At 40.3% G+C, this 24,283-nt stretch overlaps 2 protein-coding genes across 2 annotated transcripts; one reads left to right on the top strand and one right to left on the bottom strand.

Moving 5' to 3' along the window:
• Positions 1-4,543: 4,543 nt before the first annotated feature.
• Positions 4,544-13,699, top strand: LACTB (lactamase beta). Its single transcript, XM_054387895.1, has 6 exons — positions 4,544-4,801; positions 5,656-5,722; positions 7,634-7,824; positions 8,185-8,509; positions 9,193-9,358; positions 11,687-13,699. Exons 1-6 carry the CDS (start codon positions 4,544-4,546, stop codon positions 12,228-12,230), a joined length of 1,551 nt encoding a protein of 516 aa, XP_054243870.1. The 3' UTR covers positions 12,231-13,699.
• Positions 13,700-15,496: 1,797 nt separating this feature from the next.
• RPS27L (ribosomal protein S27 like) lies at positions 15,497-20,410 on the bottom strand. The gene is made up of 4 exons (XM_054387856.1): positions 20,359-20,410; positions 19,932-20,040; positions 16,980-17,090; positions 15,497-15,941 (listed from the first exon to the last, which is right to left on the bottom strand). Exons 1-4 carry the CDS (start codon positions 20,362-20,364, stop codon positions 15,913-15,915), a joined length of 255 nt encoding a protein of 84 aa, XP_054243831.1. The 5' UTR covers positions 20,365-20,410; the 3' UTR covers positions 15,497-15,912.
• Between the last annotated feature and the right edge of the window lie 3,873 nt (positions 20,411-24,283).

The following is a 24,283-nucleotide window of genomic DNA, read 5'->3' as shown; positions in this document are numbered from 1 at the left end:
TGTGGGTAGTGCTTACACAAGCCATCATTTTCCACAGTACCTTGTACCTCTTCTCCTTGAGTAGGGAGAAAAGCTGCAGAGGATAAAAGGTTATACACAGCAACTGAATTGTAATGATAATGTGAAGCTATTCTCAAGGGCAGAATTGTTCAGTCCTTTCTGCTCAGTTTTCCACCAGAAGAGACTGTTGCCTGAAGAATAACCCCAGGAAAACCAGGAAATTATTCCATATGGGGGGGTTTTGGTGGTTTGTTGCTTGTTTTTTGGGATGGTGGATTTGGGTTGTTGGTTTTGGGTTTTTTTGTGGGTTGGGTTTTGTTTGGTTGATTTGGTTTGGTTTGGTTTGGTTTTTGTTGGGATTTTTTTGGAGCAGGGCGAGGGGGTAGAGGTTTTTTTGGTTTTGTTTTTTTTTAACACTGTTGTAAATGTTCCTTCATTACCAACTTTCAGCTGGTGACAATTATTTTTCCTCCAAGTCTCAAGAGGTTAAAAGTAGGCCCTGAATTAAAAGTATGAGGAAATTGCCACTGAGAACCTGAAGTTTCAAACTTGATACTTTTCAAAGACAAAAAAGAAATGTGTGCACCCTTTGGCTGGTCTGTAACCTCAGCAAGGTCTTTTCATCATTCCTTTGCCTGACAGGCGAAATGTTTCACAAACTCCCATCCTGCTGTTTTTAGGAACTTTTTCAGACTGCATGTGGCTTGTAAAACTAAGGCAGTAACAATGTGGCACTGTACAACTTTTCCACCTTCTGTTTTATTGAAAGTAAACAATTCCCAGGTGACACATTGTGAGTACACAGGAAAATGGAGTAAACTAAGGAGAGGCGTGTTCCCTTTATGGAGTGTGTGTGTTGGGGCAGCAGGGAAAGTCAGCCATCTGTGGTGCTGCACACAGGTCTCCAGGTATGAGCTGCTGTTTGGAGGGCAGGGCCAGACCCGCTGGGCTCCCAGTTATGCCTGAGAACTACCACTCCTGTCCTGCCTGTTATCTTGTGGACGTGGCACAACTATGCTGCTGGTGTGACCACAACAGGATCAGTGTTCCTCGGTAGGGTAGAAAAAGTACATCACATTTAATTAAGCTCCTTGCAAAGTTAATATTAATATATGCCTGAGTCGTAGTTGAAGCAGAGGTGATGATAAACTTGTTGATCTCAGTGTCTGAAGACCCACTGTTTTTAATAGTAATTTTTCTCCTGGTCCAGACACATTACATATTGAAAGATTTGTTCCTGATTAATATTTCTCACCAAGTTGTAGAGAATTCACGCAGTCCAGACCTTAGGGGCTGGAGGGAGGGATGGGAAATTGGGGTAGATTTTAATCTTAAAATACATGAGCATACACCTATTTATGTACCTTTTCGGAAAGGGATACCTGGGTTTTTTGGGCTGGGTCTAACTGTCCTAGCATAGAACATTACTGGTGCTCATTAGTAGGGTTAGCACTGTTACTCAAATGCTGCATCCACTGTAATCGTGCAGATGTTACCTTATTTGATAAGCAAGTAATAATACTCTGAGAACTGCTGCACTGACCAAGCAGACAATGTATGTGGGTTGAGGAATCTAATAACAACTCAGTTCAGTAGGACTGTGATAGCCAAGAGATTCCACTGCAGTGGAACCAGCCCTTTTGCTAACAACTGGTTAAACTGATAAGGTTTCTTAGTGCCCTCTACTGTACGAATGGTTGAAGCCAGAGGGGAATGAAAATTCTCTTGGTTCCCTAGTGAAGCAAAGAAAAACATTGGGGGTTTTTGTTAAATTTAGAACTGGATTAGTTTACTGCTTGTCTTCCTCATTTCCTATTGCTATCAGCGGGAGTAGAAAATTCTCAAAACATTATAAACCTGATATCTTAATCCAAAGTTAAAAAAACCATCACCTTAGAGCAAGATACAACGGATAGCAGCAGGCCATGTCATGCTACTGGATTTAATACAAAGCTTGTAGCTAGTCAGTCAGAGAGAAATAGCAAAATCTATTTCTGGCTTAGGCCCATTCAAATGCATGATGCTAAAGAGCGTTCCTACTGGGCGGGTTAATGTAAGAATGCAGAGTCCTGCTGCAAAGTGCTTCCAGAGGCAGTTGAATACAGTGAAGATGAGTTATGAGAAAGTAAATACAACGTCTTGTACCACTTGGGTATGGAGTTGTACTGTGATAAGCAACGGAGTTTTATTGAGATAACACTAATGAGAAATAAATGCCTGCAGTAAGAAGTGTAGCATCTGGTCAGCATTTTGACTTCATGCGCGAAAGCCATTTGGCCTGATTTCCTACCAAGTTCTGCAATTTTTGAAAGATCATTGGACATGAAGGCAGTTGAACTCCCCAAGTTAGTATCTCACTTTTTTTTTTCCTAACCCAGCATATGTGCAGTTCTACAGGTACAGACTCCCTGCTTCTGTTTACCAGCGTGGTAACATCTGTAACATGGAGTGGCCATTAGTAAAAGCTGTTAGCTGTTCAAGAATACTTCCACATGTATTGGCAAACCCCTACACAACCCATCAGCTGGACACTGTGGTCCTTCTGCGCTAGGAGCTTTCTGCATTGTTAAATAATGATAGATTGCAGTCAATCTATTTGTGAACTGCAAGGTTTAAGGTCCTTAAAACAGTCCAATCTAAGGCATTCCCTTGAGAGGACTGACTTCGAACAGTTAAAAAGGAAGGATACTATGAACATTTCTTAACTGTGCACCGTTGCACTCTCCATGGTATGACAAAGGCTCTGCTGCCTTTGGTATTGACTTTAGAATTTTCTCATCTTGATCAATGGCGTGCCTGGTCCATGTAAACTAGTCCCTCCCTGTCCTTCCATTTTGCTCTTGGACTATTGGACCAGGTAGTCTGAAAGCTTAAAGAAGAGCAGTAACAGGTATAACAAAGACTGAAATTAAGTATTGATGTCATTTTTTAAACATTTTTCTGACTTACCACCTGCATCATCATTGCAATTGGTAATTTCACAGCAATAATGTATAAGGATGACTGAGAATCTTCCTACTAAGGCAGATATTTTGATGCTCCAGTTAAACGTGGACTAACAGTTCCGCTGGCAGCATTGGGTGGCTCTGGATTTGGCTTTGCATTAGGTACGTACAGTCTCTTTAACTGTCAAAAAGGCTGATGTGAAGGTCCCAAACCTGCAGACTCATCCACTTGGCAAAGCTCACAAGAATCCTGGTTATTTGACTTATCCTTGGATGGGGTCAGATCTAGCTGACATCCTGCCTGCCTGATAATGCTCGGAAAATTCTTCTTCTCTTGTGCCTTCTTGGGTAATATTACCACTGTTTGGTCACTCATCGATCTCTCTAGCTTTGTGCTCAGTGAACATTCAAATTATTCAAGAGAGATGTTAAAAGTTTATTGGAAACCAGATATGTGGAAGGTTTGGAGACAATTTAAAGACATCAGTAGGATGGCATTGCCATCTCTCCATAGCCTGCCTGAAGAGAGTAACTACATGGAAAACTTATTTCTATGAGCAAATGCTTGCACTGCTCAGGCACTGCTCTGAGCTGGAACTTGACTCTAAAACTAATGTTGGAATTTTCAGTGTTTCTAAGTCAGTCCTCACTAATCTAGATCAAATGTACTGATCTTGCAGTTAGAAGGATTTCTCTTGGTGTTAGGGGAGGTTGCCCTGGTTTACATCTGCTTGGCCTACATTTAGCTGCAGGGCTTTTAATTTGATCCTGCAATGATTTGCTATGGAGTGCAGACTTAAGATCAAAAATCGTGTCGTGGTTTCAAGTATCCCTCAGCCTCCCTCTGTCCCTTTCTTACCCGTCAGTGCAATGGAAGCATTGGCTCAAACCTGCGGTCAGAGCCGCGCTGGTGCTGGCTGGAGTTACACACCCACTTCCATCAGGGAAAGGGGTAGGCGGTGCTGAGCGCGCGAGGTGTGGGTGGACTCCAGTCACCGGGTAGAGAGGAACTGCATTTTATTTTTTTCTTTTTTAAGGATTCTTTTCAAGGATTCGGGATTTGGGAGGGAGTCACAGGGATTTGATTCATGTGCCAAATGCTGCCTGTAACTGCCTTTAGACACACAGATGGCTTTTGGTGTTTAAATAAGCAAGCCGTAAATCGCTGTCACTAGCAGCCAGACCAGACGCGAGAAGCCCCGGGGAAACAGCCCAGCTGCCGGGCGTCCTTCCGCGGGGCCCGCCGGCTGGGAGACGGGTGCGGCTCACTGCACCGGCAGGCGGCGTGTCAGGTGGAGTCCGTTCTTTACCCGCCACCGCTTTCCGCTCGCTTCCAGAGAGCTGCCACGGCCCAGCATGCGGGGGGATCTCGCCACCAGCGAGAGGGAGAGGCCCTGCTCGTCCCTACTCGCGACGAATCACTCCGCAGCCGTGTTTGCCTCGCCTGCTTTGGCTCCGGCCCCGCCACCACACGGGCGTGAGTCGGCAGGCTGCCTGCGCTCGATGCGCTCGGAGCTCGGCCAAGCGAGTGCTCGGGAGCGGCTGGGGCTGCCTGCAGGGCAGCCGGTGAAGCGGTGGGGAGGAGGCGCGGCGCAGCCATGTACGGGCTGGTGCGGGCCCTGTGGCGGGCCGCGGACCCCAGGCGTTTGTGGGCTCCCCGACGAAGGGGTGGCAGTGCCGGGGCGCGACGTTGGGGCTGGGGACTGGCGCTGGGGCTGGCGCTAGGAGTGAAGGTGCCAGCGCCGGTGGGCTGCGAGGCTGCCGGCGGACAGGAGGCGGAGGCGAATTCGCTGCTGTCCCCTCGGGACTTCGGCGCGGCCATCGAGAGGAGCAGGGACCTCCTGCGGAGGATTAAGGTACTGAGGGAGAGAGGCTGGAGGGGAGCCGGGGTTTCGCCCCGTGTCCTGTGCTGTGCGAGCCAGCCCTTGCCTGCATGAAGGGAGTAGGCCTTTGTCTCGTTACCGCGGACACGACCATCACTGCGAGGTTCCGGAGGTGTGTGGGGGAAGCACACGTTTTGGGGAGCCTCGTATCGTGCCAGTGCTCCCCCCGAGCCGCTGGCGCTCCTGTGAGGAACCGCTCCCTCCCGCAGCTCCTCAGGCTCTCGAGTACTCGAGTTCCCCTTCGACCGTCCCAGGTGAATCGCTGCGTGTGACGGCAGCTGCCTGACGAAGTGGTTCATTATTTGTCTTCCTGATGTAGTGTCAGTGCCGGTGGCCGCTGCTTGGGGCACTTGGGCCAGGCAGAGCTTCAGCTGAGGAGGTGGAGGTAGTGGAGTGCAGAACACGGGAAGGCCTTGCAGGCTGTAGGGCTAGGAGAGAGAGAGAGGGAGAGGAAAGGGGTTTATTTTAAAAGCACGTTGGAGTTACTGCGAAAATCTGACTGAAATTCAGCTTACTAACAGATGATGCTGTTTGTGTATTGCTTATTAACTCAGTAATGTTTTGTGATTAAATTTGTGCTCAGAACATGCAAGAAACTATTAAATCTTACGGTTGTTGGATACATGTTCCTGGTAGCAGGGTTAAAATGTCTGCTTTGCAAAAGCAGTTTATGCTGCTTCAGTCAAACTAATATTTAACAAAATTTCAACTGTAATGTGACAGCAATATGCAAATGTATTTGTAGGGCTGCTTTCACATTTTTAGGACATGTGTGTTTTTTAATTGTAAAATTCATTTTTAATGCCTTTTGTCCATTTTGTTGACAGGATGAAGCAGGAATCCCAGGTATACTAGTTGGAGTTTCTGTAGATGGAAAGGAGGTCTGGTCAGAAGGTTAGTGCCTGAAGCAGTAGTTGTGTGTGCTGTTAGGAAGTGATGAAGACAATTCTGTCACACTGATCAGGCTGGGATTTCATCCACTTGATGTCCCATCTCTGGACAGTGGCCAGAAACAGGTGCCTAGAGAGTATAAAGTGGTACTTTCTTGGTAAACTTAAATAATTCCCAAGAATTAGTAATTTATGAACTTTTTGAATGGGCTAGTATGTTTCAACAGTTATGTTTAAGAACCTTTCTTCCATTAATTTGTCAGATCAGTCACAAAAAAAAAAAAAACACACCAAAAAAAACCCCCTGCCAAACAGCATACTTCTTTTTAGAAACATTTTAATAATGGCTTTTGGACAACTAAAGTGGTAGTAGCAAATGGCAACATATTTAATTGAAGTGTTAGAGAATATGAAACAAGTGTTTTTATGTAAGGTAGTTACTAACTTCTGACAATCTGTCCTTGCATTAACTTTTTTATATGTATAAAGCTGATTATAGGTTTTCATTACTCTTTCATCATGACAGAAGTAAGTTGGAGAGCCTCTGGTAGCTTTTGTAGTGTGGCCTCATAGGAAGATTGTATTAATAACAGATTTTCTCAAATCAGATAGTGCTTTCTGGTCTCAAATTAGCTAGCAATGAATTTAAGCAGAATTTTTTGTAAGACTTCTGCAGACTTCCTTCCTTGACATGCAGGAAGGTACCTGAGAGAACTAGTGCCAGGGTTGTGGTTTGTCACCAGAAGTGGCAAGACAATTACACGTAGGAGTGTAAGCCAAGGCAGAACTTTCTGTACTCTGCTGCACATGGATATAGAGAACAGCACAGCCTTGAGCAAGGCAGATGGGTAATGTTGCTCTAGCAGACTCTGGGCTCATTTTGTTGTCCTCCTCCCTTCTTCATGGCGGTGGGGAAAGATAGGAACATGTGTAAGTTGCATGTATTCTGTGATGATGGTACTAAACCTGCTTTCTTACTAGACTGATGGGAGTGATTTTAGATTTGGAAGGTATTTTCACTGAGGGATACAGCGTTCACAAGCATTATGTGTACTGACTTCATGTAAAAGAAGTAGTCTTGGGCGACTGTCATGTCACTTTTTTATTTCTTGTAATTTTTTTTTCCTGAATAGTTAATTATTAGACTGCAGTTTTATGTAGACAGACATGCATTGCTTGTAGGCCTTGCTTGTAATGAAAACTGTATTTCATTGCTCTTCATGGTGCAATGTCACTTGCGTTGTGTTTTCAAACCTAGCTTAAACCGAAGACTAGTATGTGAGCCTGATAGTGCCTTTTCAAGTCCAGTTCTTCCTGCCAGGCTTGTCAGTTGGTTACATAGAAAAACACTGGCATGGGGACTATTAAACTGTCTTTTAAGTAAAGTCATGCTGAATGGTGTTGAAACATAGTGTGTAATGCCACTGTTTTGTGAAGCTTCACAACTTAGGTAATTGCCCTGTTTGTGATTGATTCCTTTTCTCAGCTTCTGTATTGACAAAATGAGACCCATTTCATGTTTTGACCATTAATTCAGAACAGTAAAATATACTTAGGACTGTTGGTCAGTTATTTCACAGTCTAGATTTTGGTCTCTTAATTCTTCTACAGTGAACATTTAACCTCAGGATTGTAAATTTTGGCTTAGTCTTCAATCTCATTTATCGTTAAGTTTGCTTCGTAGTCTTAATCAGTAACTTCGGATGCCACTGGCCAGTACTTGGGCTTTGGTTACCATCTTCTACTACATTAAAATATTAATTGAAGCAGGAGCAGGGATAGTCCAATGCTTCATGTCCCATTTTAGCTAGAGGGAATACATTTTAAGGGACCTACTGATCTAATTCATTGCAAATAACTATTTCAGCACATCTGTGTGCAAAATGCTTACCGCAGTATTTTTCTTTTCCTGAAGGTTTGGGTTATGCCGATGTAGAGAATCGTGTGGTATGTAAGCCAGAGACGATAATGCGAATTGCTAGTATTAGCAAGTGTCTTACAATGATGGCTGTTGCTAAATTATGGGAAGAGGGAAAACTGGATTTAGATGCTCCAGTGCAGAAATATGTCCCTGAATTTCCAGAAAAAGTCTATGAGGGTGAAAAGGTACGTAATTGTTTACTGGCAACCCTTTTTTGATTTCTTTTCTAGTCATTCCACAGCCGTATGTGTACAGGTGCCTGTTACCCGGACCTGTTCCTGTAAAATGCCGAGAATCATTTGGACCAATACTGATGTGTGCTGCTTAAAAAGCAACACTGGAAATTTGGATCTTCAGTTTTATATCAAGTGTGTAGTGTGTACATACATAAGTATGTATTTTAACTGGGCTTAATACATAAGATTTAAAAGGTCTTCTATCTTTGTCTGTTCCTTGGCATGCTGAATTTTACTTTTCTCGTGATTATTGTGCACCATGTCTTTAATGAAGACAGCTCACATTTAAATACTGTCCTTCCTTCCTAGGTTGCCATCACTACAAGACTGCTAGTTTCACACTTGAGTGGGATCCGCCACTATGAAAAAGATATTGCAAAAGTAAAGGAAGAAAAGGAGAAGGCAAACAGAGCCTTAAAAGCCTATCAGGATAAAGAACAAAAAGAAAAAGAAGGCAAGGGAATTGAAAAGACTGATTCTGTCAAACATGAAGGTGAGGTAAAAAGCCGAAATTCAAAACCTGGCAGGAGAGACAAGGAATTTGAGCAAGAAGAGTATTATTTGAAGGAAAAATTTGAAAGTGTGATTGAGTCACTAAAGATATTTAAAAATGATCCTTTATTCTTTAAACCAGGTGAGTTTCTGTGCTCTTCTAGTGTAATTTTTTTCAAATTGTTTTACCTGCAGTGAGAATAGTAGAGTCCAGTAAAGAGTGTTTATGTGAGGTTTATGTTTTCTTCTACCTTTTCTTTCCCTCTTTTTTTCCCCTTGTGTCCTGTTGAAAGCTCAACAGAGAAGTATTTGAACTGTGCTGTGCAAACCATCTGGTCATGCAATTGTCTTTAAACTGGCATCAGTTTTTGAGGACTGATCAAGATGTTATCACTTAAGTTTTAGATAAGTTTTGTATGGATATCTTTATCAATGTACTGACTTAAAGAATTGTGCTTATATAGTTACTTCCTAATGGTGTACCTGCACCATAATCCTACAGGTTCAAAATGTGAGTCTTAACATCTTGGCATGAAACCTGGATGTACATGCACATTCCTAAATTTATTTTTCCTTTGCGCTGCTCAGAGCTACCTGCACTTAGCAAGCACCTGTGTCTGCTGCAGTACAGAAATTCCTGGGCTCCAGCATTATAAGCTTGTGGTTCAAGTCACAGCAAAATGGAGGTGGACAGGGAGCCTTTCAATTGATTATTCATTGCTATATATAGTTTTACTTGCATGTGTGATTACTTGGATTTTATCCTTCAGATTCCATTTAAGCATCATGCAGCTAACTTTTTTTTCCTCTTTGTATTTCTTCAAGGTAGTCAGTTCTTGTATTCAACATACGGTTTTACTCTCCTAAGTGCTGTTGTAGAGAGAGCTTCTGGACAAAAATTTACAGATTATATGCTAAAAATGTTTCGTGATTTGGATATGCTATCAACTGTATTGGATGACAACGAAGCAATGATATATAACAGAGCAAGGTAAATAAGAAAAACAATTTCCCCCCCCCCCCCAGTTGTTGCTCTTTCTATCTTTATTAAGCCAACTAAATTAAGAGTGTGAATTTATTTTTTTTCCAGACTTTTAATTGAAGTGTCTTGTGTTATTTCAAAGTTAGTCATGTAATTCGTTTTATGTCAGCATTGTGGAATTTATTCTGTCATCAGCATATAAAATTACAGAACAGGAAGTAAGTGTTTCCTGTTAAAGGACTATATATGGAGGGGGAGTAGCAAGAGTGACTTTGAAGTTTGCATTTTTTTGGGGTAAAAATAAGCAGGTAAGCGTAAATAGAGTATAAGAAAGGAATAATTAGGAGATTGTGTTAGAATATATATTTACCCTGGTTTGCTTAACATACTGATTTTGTAAGAGTTCCATGAAATTGTTATACTCTCACAGTAATACATTTTCATATATTAAGTTATACTATGAATTTTCACCAGAATTAAAATTAACACAGGACATCCTTTACCAAATTGATTTCTTTTTATTAAGTTAAAAAAAAACCCAAACAACGAACACCAAAGCCAAAGCACCAACACAAACCCTAGAGGAATGTATGAACTCAATACTTCATTCCAGTGTAGTGGATAAGGGTAGAGTTTCTTGTCTTTCTCTCTAGTCTTATTTTATTGGCTTACCTGTCTGGGCTTTGAAATTGATTAATTGATACATCTGTTAAATTTTGGAGGAAGAGAAGAATTAAAACTGATTCACAAGAAGCAGGTTATGAAAAAAGTCTCATGAAAATGAGACTTGAACTTTTTAAAAGTTTGGTTTCTAAAATGCTCTCAAAAGAATGAAAGCAGTGGTGAATGTGTTGAATGCAAGGTTTATAGTACTTACATATAACTGCATATTTAAAGTGTGTGTGTCTGTACACAGTTTTGTTATGTTTTAGGGGTACCTTTACTGCTGTATTCTAAAATGATTAGTGTTGGTATTTATTTTGCTTGCAAATTTTCAAAGGCACATCTGGATGCTAGTGGTGTTCTCATAAATTAACAAGCTTCTGTGTATATTAACATTTATAAATCAAAATATTGTAGGGCTGAAAGAATTGGGGAAGATGATGTTTTGGGGGTCTTTTTTGGGCTACTTCTTGTTAAGCAAAACTGAGATGCTAATGTGATGAATTTGCTTTCATGAATGGTGCCTCAAATGACGTGTTGTGAATTAATGGTTTGGTTATACTATGTTTTGCTGACATGAATATGTTTAAAAATTCTTGTTCTAGCCTTTTGTGAGGTGCAAGTTAAGCATTTCTGTAACAGGATTTATGATGATCAAAAAAATGGTTATGGGTCACTGACAGAAAAAAGGTTAGAAGTCACTGGCAGAATTGGTGGTAGTCTTGGACTGTTTATTTCTCTTTCCTATGCTTTAGCCTCTGATTTTTCAGTGGCTTTCAGAAGTTTCGTAAGCATTTTCCAATGTAAGTGCAAACTAGATAGTGCTAGACAGTGTTCCCTGTTTCAAAGTAGGCTTGTTCTGGCCCCTCTCACTTATTTTTGTGCAATTCCTTTTCATAACTCTCCAAGCAGTGCAGGGGCCTCTTGTGGTCTAATGGCCAAAGGCTGAAATTCATCAGATTATAGTTACTCAATATTCGTTTTCATGCATTGTACAAAACTAATCCAGTCATGGTTGGACTGTTCTTTCAAAAGTCTAATTCAATCTGCTTTCTTGTGTTGTTTCTGATGGTTCACTCTGCAGTTCTGGTTGGTAGTTTCTAATTTTTATTTTAACAACAGGTTTTGCAAGACTCTTTCATGCTGAGTAGTTCCAGGATATTTAGGATTCAATTGTTTTAGTATATGGCAATTGTAATGGGACAGTGGGGGGAAATCAATGACAAAGGGATGCTACTGTCTTAGAGCAGTTGCATAACACTTCAGTGAATTTTCAGCTCAGGGTCTGATACTCACGAGGTAGTTGTAGAATTCCTTTTTTCTTAAAACACTTTAAATATAGTACAGGGATTTAAGAAAAATGCTGTGCTGGCTGATCTACAGATTTCTGTTACCTCTCTTGTTTCTATGCTGTCTTCACTCTTGGTATGTCCTATGAGTAAGTAGAAGGATTAGTAGAAGAAGCTTCTAACCTAAGAAGTCACTTTAATCATTTTCCTGTCTGAATTTCTTGTTGATTTTTCTGCTAGAAATATATTAAAATACATTTTAAAAAAATCTAAGCTTTATAAGAACAAGGAAATAAATACTCGGTTTGCTCTTTTAAGGTAGGGCAGCTTAAAATAATTGTGCATAGTATATGAGAATGACAAGTTGAATTTCCTTGAATTCTAGATGTTATGTTTACAACAAAAAGGGACGTCTGGTAAATGCACCATATGTGGACAACTCTTACAAGTGGGCTGGCGGTGGCTTTCTGTCATCAGTAGGTGACCTCCTGAAATTTGGAAATGCCTTGTTGTACAGTTACCAAGCTGGACAATTTAAAAACACTAACAGCAGACTTCTTCCTGGGTACCTCAAACCAGACACAGTGGCAATGATGTGGACCCCAGTGCCAAAAACAGAAGTATCATGGGACGGGGATGGTAAATATGCAATGGCTTGGGCTGTAGTAGAGAAGAAACAACAGTGTGGCTGTTGCAGACAGCAGAGACACTATGCATCTCATACAGGTGGTGCAGTGGGGGCAAGCAGTGTCCTCCTGATTCTTCCCGAAGAGCTGGACTCTGAAGCTGTTGGTACCGCGGTAGTGGCACCACCTAGAGGAATAATTGTCAGTATTATCTGTAATATGCAATCTGTTTCACTCAACAGCACTGCCTTAAAGATTGCAAGGGAATTTGATAAAGAAAAATGGGCACAATATATAGATTAAAAAAAAATGGAAATACATGTGACTGAACTCACTGTACTGAACCACGAAAAACAACTGGAGAAGGTGTAATTGGACTCTGACATCACTAAAAATGTGTGAAGAAAATGCATCAAGAATTCACAGAACTTCTAACTAGTGGTGCTAAGCTTAATGTGTAACTAGAATTCATCTCTCAGGGAAGTTCCTAGCTTACAGAAAAGGAGAATGTAACTGTCAAATTCTACTTCTATAGCACCTGTGTAAATTATCATTCTATTAGCAGGTATGGTGGTTTTTCCTCATCCATTCATTCAGTGAAGCACTTGACCAAGATTAAAAAAAAAAAAAAGAAAAAATAGCATTGGTTCCTTGCACTGAGAAGTACAACAACAAATTAACTACCTTAAATGTTAAATTTCACATCTTGATCTGAGCACACAAACATTTTGTTATTCTCACAGCTCCAATCTGCCAAAAATGTTCAGTATTATTTTTTACAGAAAAATAATTTTACCGTTGATTCTTATGTCTTCGTATAGTGCATTTATTGTTTGCTTAAAAGGCAAAACAAAACCCAAACCTTGAAGCTACCTCCAGAATGCAGATTTATACCAGAAGTACACCTTTATCACAGTCATGGATTGTTAAGTTTTAGAAAAGAATGAAGATAGGATGATGTAAGTAAAAATTTTTATTTAGATATTCTTTCTTCTATCTTTATGGGGTGCAGAGAATGTGTGAAAGGGGTTTATGGTGAAATAAGGGTATTATTTCCACAGTCAGATATGCCAGAATAGCACAGCATGGTGAGCTGTCAAATGGCTCGTTGTTCTTGAATAATATGCAAACTTTGTTAGCCAGAAATGGCACTGTATTCCATAATGTACATGTTCCTTTAGATCCAGGAATTAGGAACTCAGTTCAGTAAAATGTAAAGCCTGTTCTTGAAGCCTCTAGTAGAAGGCTCATGGACTTTGAGAGGCTTTTTTGAAACCATCTTCTTTTGTTTTGGAGGCCTGCTTCAGAGATGTACTTTTGCACATGACTGAACAAGAAATTATGACAGAGTTCTGAAGAAGCATTTTTTAATTATCAAGTTTACTATAGGAATACAGTAGCACCTGAATATGGCAATTTTATATATTCTATGATGGCATGGAAGAACTCTATGATCTTCTCCACCCTACTTCCCCTGCAGTTACATCAGACTATTTCAAGGATGAGAGAAAACAAAGTATCCTTCAGGAAAGGTTGGAATACTTGTATCCCTGCATGGTTTAGTAGATCTGCTTCTCTGAATTTAAGGAGCAAGATGTCTTAGATAACAGCTAGCAGAAGATATCCTTACCTGCCTCCTTCCTAAGTTAGTGCTTTTGGTGGTAACTTCATTGTTGTAACCTGCCCTATGATAAACCAACATACTGTACTTTGTAATGTAATTATAATGCTCTTCATAATTATAATAATTTTTGTGCCTTAAAACAGTAAAAGCTTACACCTAAACTATTTGCCTGGGTTTTCTGGTCCACTCGCCAAAACTTCACTTTTTAATTCATTCATAATAGGTTGTCTTTATCTCAAGAAAATCAAATCAGTGAAGAAGACCAAGAGAACCTTTGAACAAACTTTCATGTGGTCAGGCAATAAAGTATCTGGTTCTCCACTGAAGTCTGTGATACTGTCTCACAGTTCCAGTATGGAAGTACTGGAGGTGAGTGTCTTCTAGAAGAGCAATACTGTGGGTTTTTTCCCAGACTTAAGTACCTACTGCCTGGGTGAACATGCAGCAAAAGAAGGCATTGCTCACAGGGAGTTAAGGGTAAGCAGTTCTGATCTGTTTTCATGAATAGAAATAGGCCAAATAAAATGCGTTAAATACAGAAAATCTAAATGTTATACCATTACTTCAGGATTTATATCATACTTTTCATGTGTGATGTATCTGTTTTGCAAATGGTCCTTACTGTTCTTGAAAACCATTTTACATACTTGAGAGAAAACAAATTTTACTGACTGTTGGATTTGGGTTTAGATAAAAATCCAAAATGTAGTAGGATTAGGTTTACCATTATGCTTGTCTGCATATGACCAAGCACTAACAGATATAAATATCTGAAGTGTGTAGGAAAAGCGAATAATGGTAAGTGTTGAAGTTATTTCTAACACCAAGATATTAAAGACAGTGTCTCACTCCCCTCAGCATATGTTTACCTACCAACTTTTTACATGTATACCATGTTCAGTGTAAATACAGTATAAATACTGTATGTCCTGTACCTTGTGGAAAAAAAAAATCTCTGCTGTCATCTGTACAGTATTGGAGGTGCTCTGATGTCTGCATTTCATCTTCCTACACCCAGAACAAAATGGATCACTGACTTTTGCTGATTTGGAATGTACTTCCATGAGTTCTTATCTTCTTGGGTAGAGGAATAAAAGACAGAGATAGGAGAGACTAGGACTTAATCTGGCCTTATTCAGCTCACAAGTGAATTAGTATTACTACTTTAATATTTGTTCTGAAAACAGGTATTTGGTAGACTGGCTTAAGTGCAGGAAAGTAACCGGTCAATTAAGAGCAGCTTTCATAAACTTGCTCTTAAAATAACCTTTATTATGAAAACAGAGTATGGCACTGACACAAAACTACACTTTTCTAAAAAGGCATGTATACTGAATTACTGCATCTATCTATCAAACACCTACTTTTTGCATCTGGTGATTATAAGTGTTCACCAAATTAACGGAAATAAAACTTACCTTGCAAATGCAATGAATTCTAATACTAGATTTTATTTTTCTTTATTTACCATCAACATACAAGTTCTAAAATTCTAACTTGAGATATAATTTAGTAAAGTAAGATGCATCAAAGACTTCTAATGTTTTCTCTTGGTTTAAAACCACCAACTTATTAACAGGGACAGCTTCTTATTAAAAAAAAACCTGTTTCTTCATTGAAAGAGGTAATTATTTCATGTCAAAATACGCATGGTTTTGCTGTACAAGTTTCTGTAATGACTGGACACCATTCACAGCTGTTAATGGAGGTTGCTGCCTTATTGTTAACTTACATACCATGCACATTCTCTATAGTGAATACTTGCAGTGTTTTGCAAGGCTCCCTGCCTTTTTTTTTTCCAGAGAAATGTCAGTATAGAATACCAAGTGCAGTTTTGAGACCAGATTAAAGGGAGGAAAAAAACATATATTCCAGAAAAACAGCTAAACATAAGTGAGTAACTTATATTTTTATTTCATAACATGTTACTCAACATGGTAAAGAGACTAAAGCAATGCTGAAAGAAAATCAGCCATTGAAAATCCATCTAGCTTTTGCAACCCTTGAAGTTAGGGTAGCTACAGTAACAAAGCATAGAAAATGCATTCTTAGAGCAGTTTCTGTCACCCTATGCATTTTACCACTGTAGCTGATGATTAATGAGGGGAAATAGAGAGTCCCAAGGTTTTTCTATTAAATAACACCAGTCTATTAACAATACAGTGTTTGAAAGCTGGCCACAAAATTGCGGGAAAAACTTGCACTTCAAATCTTTTATTGAAGAAGAGATTCCAGCTTATTAGTCACCAGTAGCATGTAATTTTTACAAAATCAGTTGTTAATTACATTGTTGTGTGAAGAGGCATTTTTAAACTGCTAAGGCTTTCAGGAATACAGATCCAAAACCACATGCTGAAGTGTTCAGTGTTGCTTTCTTCTAAATGAACAGCCTGTAAAGAAATCACAAGAGTATAGACAGCAGTAGTCCTGAAGTTGTTAAACTGCCTTGGAAAATTGCCCACCCAACTTATGTAGAAAAACTCATGCCAAAAAAATTGAAATTTCATGTTTCACAAGGGCTGAAGATTTAGCACTTCAAGTCTTCTCTAACCCAACCAACAACATGGCTATTGTATAATTAAGACTAAAAAAAGGCTAGGGTATACTACATTTTTTCTGCTAGCTGCCTTTTAAAATGTCAGTCTAGTGTTCCACCCCCTTAGTGATACAACCCCCAAACTGAAGCAGCTGATAGGAGCATGAATACCTTTTCAACTGCTCAACAGCCTTACTTAAGGTATTCTGTCCTCATATAAACTCTACCCATAGAGTAATGGTTCAGATATGCACTACTGTACATCATTTGTCCTTTAAATGAAACATGAATAAAATCTGCATTTGTTTTACCTTTTTTTAAACCCTCAAATATTTCCTGGGTTGCATTCCAAGATACTGGTGCCATACCAGTTAGCTATATATTATTATTAGTGCTTATTTGTTCCCTTATAGAAAGCAAATTTTGATTAAGTTAAATGGGCCAAGAAACTGCCTTACAATACTGCTATTTAAAAACAAACAGACAAGCTACCACTGAAGAGCAGTGGCACAGAATTTCTTCAGCCTGGTAGTACACTACACCTTTAATGGTGCTTTTTAATGCTCTATACTTAGCTCAGAATTAAATAGGCAATAGTTGTTAGAGATAGGTACTTTTTGTCATTTCTTCTAGTCTAAAGTCAAGAGTGTTTGATCACAATTTAGCTTCTCATCTGCCTGCCATTTGTGTATTGCCATTTTAAAAGAATCTGAAGAAAAAATTGCAATTCCTGGCCCATTAATAATGCTTTCACTAGCCAACTCTAAGCAATTTACAAAATAAGTGTTCCAATATCAGTTTTCAAACTCAAAGTTAAAATATTTGCAGGATATGAATATATAATTGCACTTATGTAAGTGGAATATTTAGGCTGCTAAACATTGCCCCTTACCTTCTGTGAGCCTGGCTTTCCCCCCAGTAGGCTGACACAGGATAGTTGAGCACCCTACACACAGAACTACTGTTTGAGCATGACTGAACACTGTAGTGATCTTGTAGCATCCTGAAAAACAGCATTATTAAGCTCTGAGTATTTCTGGCATGATTCTTTGTGGTGGGTTGAAAATTCCCCCCACCCCCCCAACATTAACTTTGCCAGCCTAGCTCCGTTTGGAAGCAAATGGAACTGTATTTACAAGCCAAACTACAATCTACAATGAAAAGCAATGAATATGTATAAATATGCAGTATTTACAATATTTACAGGTATTTACAATTAACAAACAGCACAAGGATGTCCCCCTCCCCGCAGCGGCCAAAAGCCCAGGGAAGCTGTAACAGCTTCTCTCTCCCTGCCTCCCTCTTACCCGCCTTGTACACAAGGGAAGAAAGAGAAGCAGAGAAAGTTAATACCAGACAAAACAATGCAGCCAAGGTCAAGCAGAAGCAAGTTAATATCTCCCAGGCCAAAGCAAGTGGAGAGAGAGAAAGATTGTTTTGGGAACCAAATCTTCAGGAAAATATCCCTCCAATGGAATTGTTTAGAATAATCATTATTTTCCTTTTTACTGCCCAAAGTGATTTATTTACATTTTTACTACTTTCTGCTCAAGATCTGTGAAAAATTTTAAAGGCATAGTCTAAAACTACCACATTCTTTTATTGTATGTGTGATTGGACAGGATACTCTAAATACATGTGTCCAGAACCGGATCTGTGTTTCATTACACAGTTTACCAAGTAAAACAAAGAAAAGCATTGTTATTGTGGTCTGAAATGCTTCTTTCATTAACATGCATATGAAAGCAAGTTAGTTAACTGAAACTGTTATAGCTTCCCATATGCAAAATCAACACAACTTGATAGCTGTCAAGCCCCCACTTCCCTGTAGTATGTCTCCTGCAAAAAAAGTGGAGAGTTCTAGACTCACCTTTTCTGCTGAACAGAAGAACCCATCTAGCTACAGAAATAAATTTAACTTGTAACAGTAGAACACTGCTGTGAGCAAACTCTGGCAGCTGTGAATATAAACACTGCTGTTCAAATTTCTTGTTTGCTTTCTGTTTAATAATTGCTACACATAAGGCATGTGATTGATTGCACTCTATAGCGTCATATTTAAATAAGAAGACTTGCACACAGTAACTTCACCAATGTCAGATGCAAGAAGAGGCACCAGCAACACTTTGTCTGCAAGTTCTACCCCTTAAAGAATGAAATCTCTCTCATACACAGCTTAGTCAAATGGACTTTCACTGCTTTCATTGGTTTCCCCGAAAAGTATTTTTTAATTAGCCAAGAGAAATTTTTGAAAGAGAAAACTTTCAAGAGATGTGGATATAAAAAATAGACAAAGATGAGTGTAGATTTCATTTTTAGAATGTGTGAAACAGAAAGTTAAGACAGAATATATGTTGTGAGGAAAATCACCAGAAAGGTCTCTGATAAGAGAACAGGTTGGTCAAGAGAACTATTAGACAGAACTATTAGACTGCTTTGTTTAAAGCACAAATAGTGACTGCAGAAATCTTTGTTTGAAAAAAAATGCTAACACATAAAATTTAACCCCAGTAAATCTTATTTTTTCCCTCCTTGAACTTGGGCCTTGGTGAGTCTTTTAACTGTGGATTTTGGAGGGAAATGAGCCCAGTTTCTGTAACTAGGTAGCAACTTCCAACACCACTTGAACCATGCAGTAAAGCACTTTCAGTGCCTCCTGCTTAGGATCCCTCATTAGTGCAACTCTCCTGCTTTGCTCTCTAGGTCCCTCAAACTCAGTAACTAATAAATCCAACACTAATTAAGATAACCCTATGGGCCTGTGTTGACATTAATTGTATCCTACTATTTGCATGTATGCTCATTTGAACAAAGCTGAAATAATAAAAATCAGTGGCTTGGGCTTCAACTATGTATTTTTGATAGTAACCACGGATGACTTTCAAACAGTTTTAATGAATTTGCTTGACTTTTAGATGGAAAGCATTGTCTCTGAGCTTCTTAGAAATCTAAGCTTTTAAGAAAGAATGAGATAAGAAAACCTGAGTACAGCAGCACTTCCCTGCTCCTAGTCAGGATGTTCACCATTTTGAGTAAGTCTATGCATTTTCTTAATGCTATAATATTCCTATACTGCAGCGGTTTCTAAGAGTCAAATTACCACACTTGACAGTTTCTGTGGTTCCATATGGCAGTTGCTGTGCTGATCAAAGCAGCTGTTCTCTGATAGAGCACGCTCCTGTAACTGTGCTAGAAAATCACATGGTTTAGTTTATGAAAGAGAAGTTGGTTATACAGGTGTTTCTGAGACGAAGTAAAGAAAATCTGTTAAAAACAGACACAGGCAACACCTTAAATGTAACGCCTGTGTCTGTGAGATGGATGTTGCCTTCTCAACAGCAATGTGGGAGGGAGGCAGTTTGTGTTTCATTAGCTGGAGGTCACAGTATCCCTGCCTGTGTCCTGGTGAAAAGTTCTGCTGGGTGCTCTCCCAGAATCGACCACCTTACAAAAAGAGAAGAACAATGATTTCTTCTGTTTGAAACTTGTGCCATGGATGGTTTGAAGCATCCATTTTATCTTGCTTCTTACACACGCAGATCTATCTGGTTTGGTTTTTTTCTATACATGACAGGATTTCATAAATGAAACACCAACAAAAGACCCCTCAGTCCAGACCTCCAGAAGAGAAAATAAAATGCTGCTTGTTTAACTTGCCTTTTGGAAGAAGCTGAAAACACTTTTATTGTTTAAACAAAAGCTAAGCAATATACAGACCTCTTTTTTTTTTTCTCTACAAAACAACATTTAGATTTAAAAAAAATAAATCAGACCTTTTATGAGGCTGACCCAAATGTGAAATTAGTTTGGTCCCTTCTGTAAGACAGATATTTTTGGTATTTACCTGGACATTTTACATCCATGAAGTAGGAGTTTGGGCTCTGCACAAGCCGTTTCTTCTTGTGCTTTCTCTTCTCGTCCTCCAGGGAGGGGTGCAATAGATCCTTTGCCAGCTGGGGAGGACAAGAGGGAAAACGAACTGCATGTGACGCAGGCGGCCGGGTAACGTGAAGCCGCCAGAGGTCTGTTCCCGAGTACGGCCGCCGTGTTGTGGCCAGCCTCCTCGGCAAGACCCCAGCGGGATACCGGCGTGTGCCGGCGGGGCGGGCGCCCCCGACTAGCGGCTAGGCGGTACCGGGGCGGCTGTCATCTGGCGGAACCCCCGCGTCCCGTCCCGAGCAGGCCCGAGGGCAGGTGCCGGGCGGGAGCCGACTCCCGGGACCGGCCTCTCGGCCGCTGTGGTAGTGCATGACCCACGGCGAACAACTCACAGGCATGTCTGGTCCGCGCCCGCCGCTCTGCGCTTAGCCGCTCTCTGCGCTTAGCTGCTCTCTGCCCGCCGCCGCGCCGCCCCTTCCCCGCTCGCTTCCGGCGGTGCGCAGCCCGAGCTGCCGGGGCTCGGCGGATGCCGGGCTGTGTCTGGAACAGCCGGGCGGGGCTCGCCAGGGCGGGCTGCCGGGGATGGGGAGAGAGCCATTTTCGCACGGGGACGTCGTTTGCGGTACTTGCGGGGATGCCAGTGTGTATTGCCCCGCGCGGAACGTCGCTGGTGTTCCGGTAACCGGTGAGACAGGCGGTGCGGAGAGCATGTGCCGGCTTCTGTCCGGGCCACAGTACCGCGCTTACCGCCTCCCCAAAAGCAGACCGGTACTTCCAGGGAAAAGCAGTCGGGAGCTTTTGTAATCGCCACCGCAGTGGTTATGGTAGGGTAGTACCACAGTGCTCTCTCGCTGGCGTTCGGAAACAGAGAAAGCAGAATCTGGATATGACTGCAGTTCTCACGAAAATCTGCTTATTTCCTTCTCTAATAGATTAATACATGACACATGTACTTTCAGGTAAGAAATGGAATCTAGAAGTCCCAACTACTTTTAGATTAGATGCCGACTAAACTGTCACACGTGTCGTTTCATACACATTGCATTAAGGTGCACCTACGTGCATATTCTTTTGCAGTTCCCCACCTCAGTCAAAAAGAAAAATGCAGAAGAATTTCTGTTAGTTATCATTTATGTATTTAAACCAATCTGGAGAACACGTGAGGAAAAAAATAGTATTTCAGAATTAAACAAAACAAAACAAAACCAGCTTTGTTGGGGGGGGGGTGTTATTTGTTGGGTTGGTTTTTTTTAAAAGTGGTTGAGTGATTTTTTTCCATACATGAATAAAAATCACAATCTGTAAAAACTCTTGGACTTAATTTAATCAAGCCCAGAACATTTAGAAGTGTAATTCACAAGAAGTCCAGTAAGTGGCACAAACAGACCTTACGAAAATTGCTTAGTGTGGAAAAACTCTTCCAAAAGCTGTATCAGGCAGTGTGCTAAGCCACACTCTTTTGAAGGGAGGCCTGATGCATTTAGCAGAAAATGTTTTTCAATTTGCTGCAGAGATGTAAGTTTTATAGAGGCATATCTTTCTGACAACAAGTATTCTCAAACCTGGGATGGCCTCTCTAGTGCTGATACTGAACACAACTATCAGAATACTGTCTTCAACCCCAACCCCTTACATGATTCTACAAGAACAGACCCATGTCGCAGTGCTCCACACCATTATATTGATTTCCATCACAGCCATTGTCTTGTAACATCAATGCTGTGTTAGCGTTTCTTCCATATGCGCTGGAGTGGTGATGACACACAAATCAAGGTACTTTAGAAGCATTTCTTGTTATATCATGGGGAATTTAATATGAAAAGCTCTGACTCATACTTTCCCTGCCCTCTGTCCTGTGAAGCTAGGAACATAAACCAGTTATCAGCAGAGTCATCTCTTGAGTCTTATCTGTTCCTACCAGTATTCAGTCTTTTGTAAATCTATTTCTCTGCAAGCTGAAGGGAAAAGGGAGACTCTTCAGTCTGTTGATTCAGACTCTGAGGGAGAATCATATTTTTCTTTGTTTAAGAAAATACTTTCAGAACGTATAAAAGACCACCAACAAAAGAGAATTTTTATCAAAAGTGCCACCCTTCTTCATCTCTTCCTCTTGACTTTCCCTTTTTAAATGTCTTTCCTGTAAAGAGCCTCTGGTGCTTAAGAAAGACTTTAGAGTAACAATTTACATTAAAAATTGGTTTCTGTGGAAGGAGGGGCATATGGGATGATCTGAAAACAGGATGTGTTTTGGACACATTCCTCTCTTTGGTTCTCTATTTTGGTTTTACTTGGAGATTCATTTCCTTTTCACAACTGCTTGTAGTTCAGTGACCTGCCGAATGAGTCAATTCTACTGCATTGCCTTCAGTCTTATGACTTGATTTTTTTCAAGTATGCTCTTTAGAAAACAGAAACACAGCACTGAGTTTAAAGTGCAAGTTAGTGAGGACAGAAATGCAGTCTGTACCACAGTGGCGTGGCCGACAGAGATAAATTGAGGTCTACTTCCCTTTTCCAGCCTTGTTGTAGGAAACAATGACTTTGATCTCATTTTAGAAAAAATAAAAGAAATATTATCTGTGTGCTAGAATGCCAGCAGAAAATTTTCAAAAGCTGATCTGGAGGTGTTTAAAAACAATATAATGACAAGGTGGGGGGGGGGAGGATGGTTCCTGCACTGCAAGTGGCAGTCTCTTGCTGTTTAAAAGCTTGACCCTGTGTCTCTGGTGGTATGTGTGGTTTGCCGGGGTTGGTACAGCCTCAAAGCCCTCCCATCAACGAAGATGGGAGAGGTGGGAGTGCCCTCTGACACTTCGTGCTACTTTGTTCTGCTCCATTTATGGCCTTTTGCAGCTGAGTTTGGGTGGGTCCTTAGGGTTTGCCACCTGGTGGCATGGTTACTAGAAAACCTTGTATAAACTGAGTGTGGTCACTGAGGAATTGAGTAATAACCAATTTTAAAAAAATAAATTCACCCTAGTAATGCCTGTAATGCTTTGCCTGTAATACTAAAATGTGGATGGATGTCTCTCTGGTACTGTCATTAAGCCTGTTTAGATTTCCTAACCACCTCTATGCTTCACTCAGAATAAGTAGGTTCACTTCAGGTGGTGTGTTTGGTCTGGAATGGAGTCTGCCTCTGGTTTTGCCTGTACTGCAGAATTAATTATCGTTGTAACCAATGATGAAATAATGGTGTAAACCATGGTGTGTAGTGATTTGGTTTAAATATTCTTAATGCTAAGATAGTTCAGATTAACACTGAAACTTGAAGAAGATCCACTTTTAACACTGCCATAATAGAACATACAGAAATTAATGGAACAGACAGATAAGAGCCTTACTGTGCTTTTCTGTTGAATTGAACTGTACATAGAATCATAGAATCAATCAGGGTTGGAAGGGACCACAAGGATTATCTAGTTCCAACCCCCCTGCCATGGGCAGGGACACCTCATACTAGATCAGGCTGGCCAGAGCCTCATCCAGCCTGGCCTTAAACACCTCCAAGGATGGGGCCTCAACCACCTCCCTGGACAACCCATTCCAGGATCTCATACTTTAAGTATTTTTTTTTTCTCTAGTAATGACTTGACTTAACCTCTGCAGCATATACATAGGGAAAATTCTTGCATTTAGATCACTAGAATAAAGGATAGTACTGTTCTTTGTAGAGCTTGAAAAAATTAAACCTATGCATTGATCTTCCTAATAGATCTTCCTGGGAATTAAGTGACTTTTTTTTTAAATGAGTGTCACATGATTGTCATCAAACAGTAATGAACTGCAGAGGCATCTGCCAAACACAGAGTTGTTAAAGGTATACATCAAAAATATTATCATATTAGATAAAAAAGTCCAAAAGGTAAGGAGCAAAGCTCATGTTAATGATTTGCAGTTAGGTGGCATTCAGGGCAAGACTGCCTCATAAGATTACCTTCTGTAGGATGGGGACCTGTGGATTCCAGGTAGTGCCAAAATAACTAATCCTGGTTCTACCAACATGTTTTAATGGTATTTTTTTGAAACCTTGAACTTAAACAATTAAGATGTAGAATTTCCCTCATTTTTGTATATATTGAACAAAAGAGCTTGATTAAAGACAGATTTTCTCACAGGTTTCTTTTTACTTAACCAGTTCTGCCTTTGAACTGAGGGGGAAAAGGATTTTTGAAAGCTAGACGTAATGATGTGTGTCATTTGAGAAACTAAAAATGAGGAAAGTGGGAATGAAGGAGCAATGTATTCTGTTTTTTTTTTTTCATTAAAATATAGATGTTGGTAAACTGGACACAAGTATTTTCTTTTTTTTTTATG

Source organism: Indicator indicator, chromosome 16 (genome assembly GCF_027791375.1).
Source record: "Indicator indicator isolate 239-I01 chromosome 16, UM_Iind_1.1, whole genome shotgun sequence".
Taxonomy (NCBI): Eukaryota; Metazoa; Chordata; class Aves; order Piciformes; family Indicatoridae; genus Indicator; species Indicator indicator.
Note: the sequence above shows the minus strand (reverse complement) of the source record. Positions and strands in the feature narration are given on the sequence as shown.

Excerpts from the sequence above, each read along its gene's own strand:
- LACTB (XM_054387895.1), top strand. The coding sequence starts at position 4,544 with ATGTACGGGCTGGTGCGGGCCCTGTGGCGGGCCGCGGACCCCAGGCGT. Across the intron at positions 5,723-7,633 it reads AAAGGAGGTCTGGTCAGAAG|GTTTGGGTTATGCCGATGTA; the intron begins GTTAGTGCCTGA and ends CTTTTCCTGAAG. Across the intron at positions 8,510-9,192 it reads TCCTTTATTCTTTAAACCAG|GTAGTCAGTTCTTGTATTCA; the intron begins GTGAGTTTCTGT and ends TATTTCTTCAAG.
- RPS27L (XM_054387856.1), bottom strand. Across the intron at positions 17,091-19,931 it reads CATGGATGTAAAATGTCCAG|GATGCTACAAGATCACTACA; the intron begins GTAAATACCAAA and ends GCTGTTTTTCAG. Across the intron at positions 15,942-16,979 it reads GAAAGCCAGGCTCACAGAAG|GCTGTTCATTTAGAAGAAAG; the intron begins GTAAGGGGCAAT and ends ATTTCTTTACAG.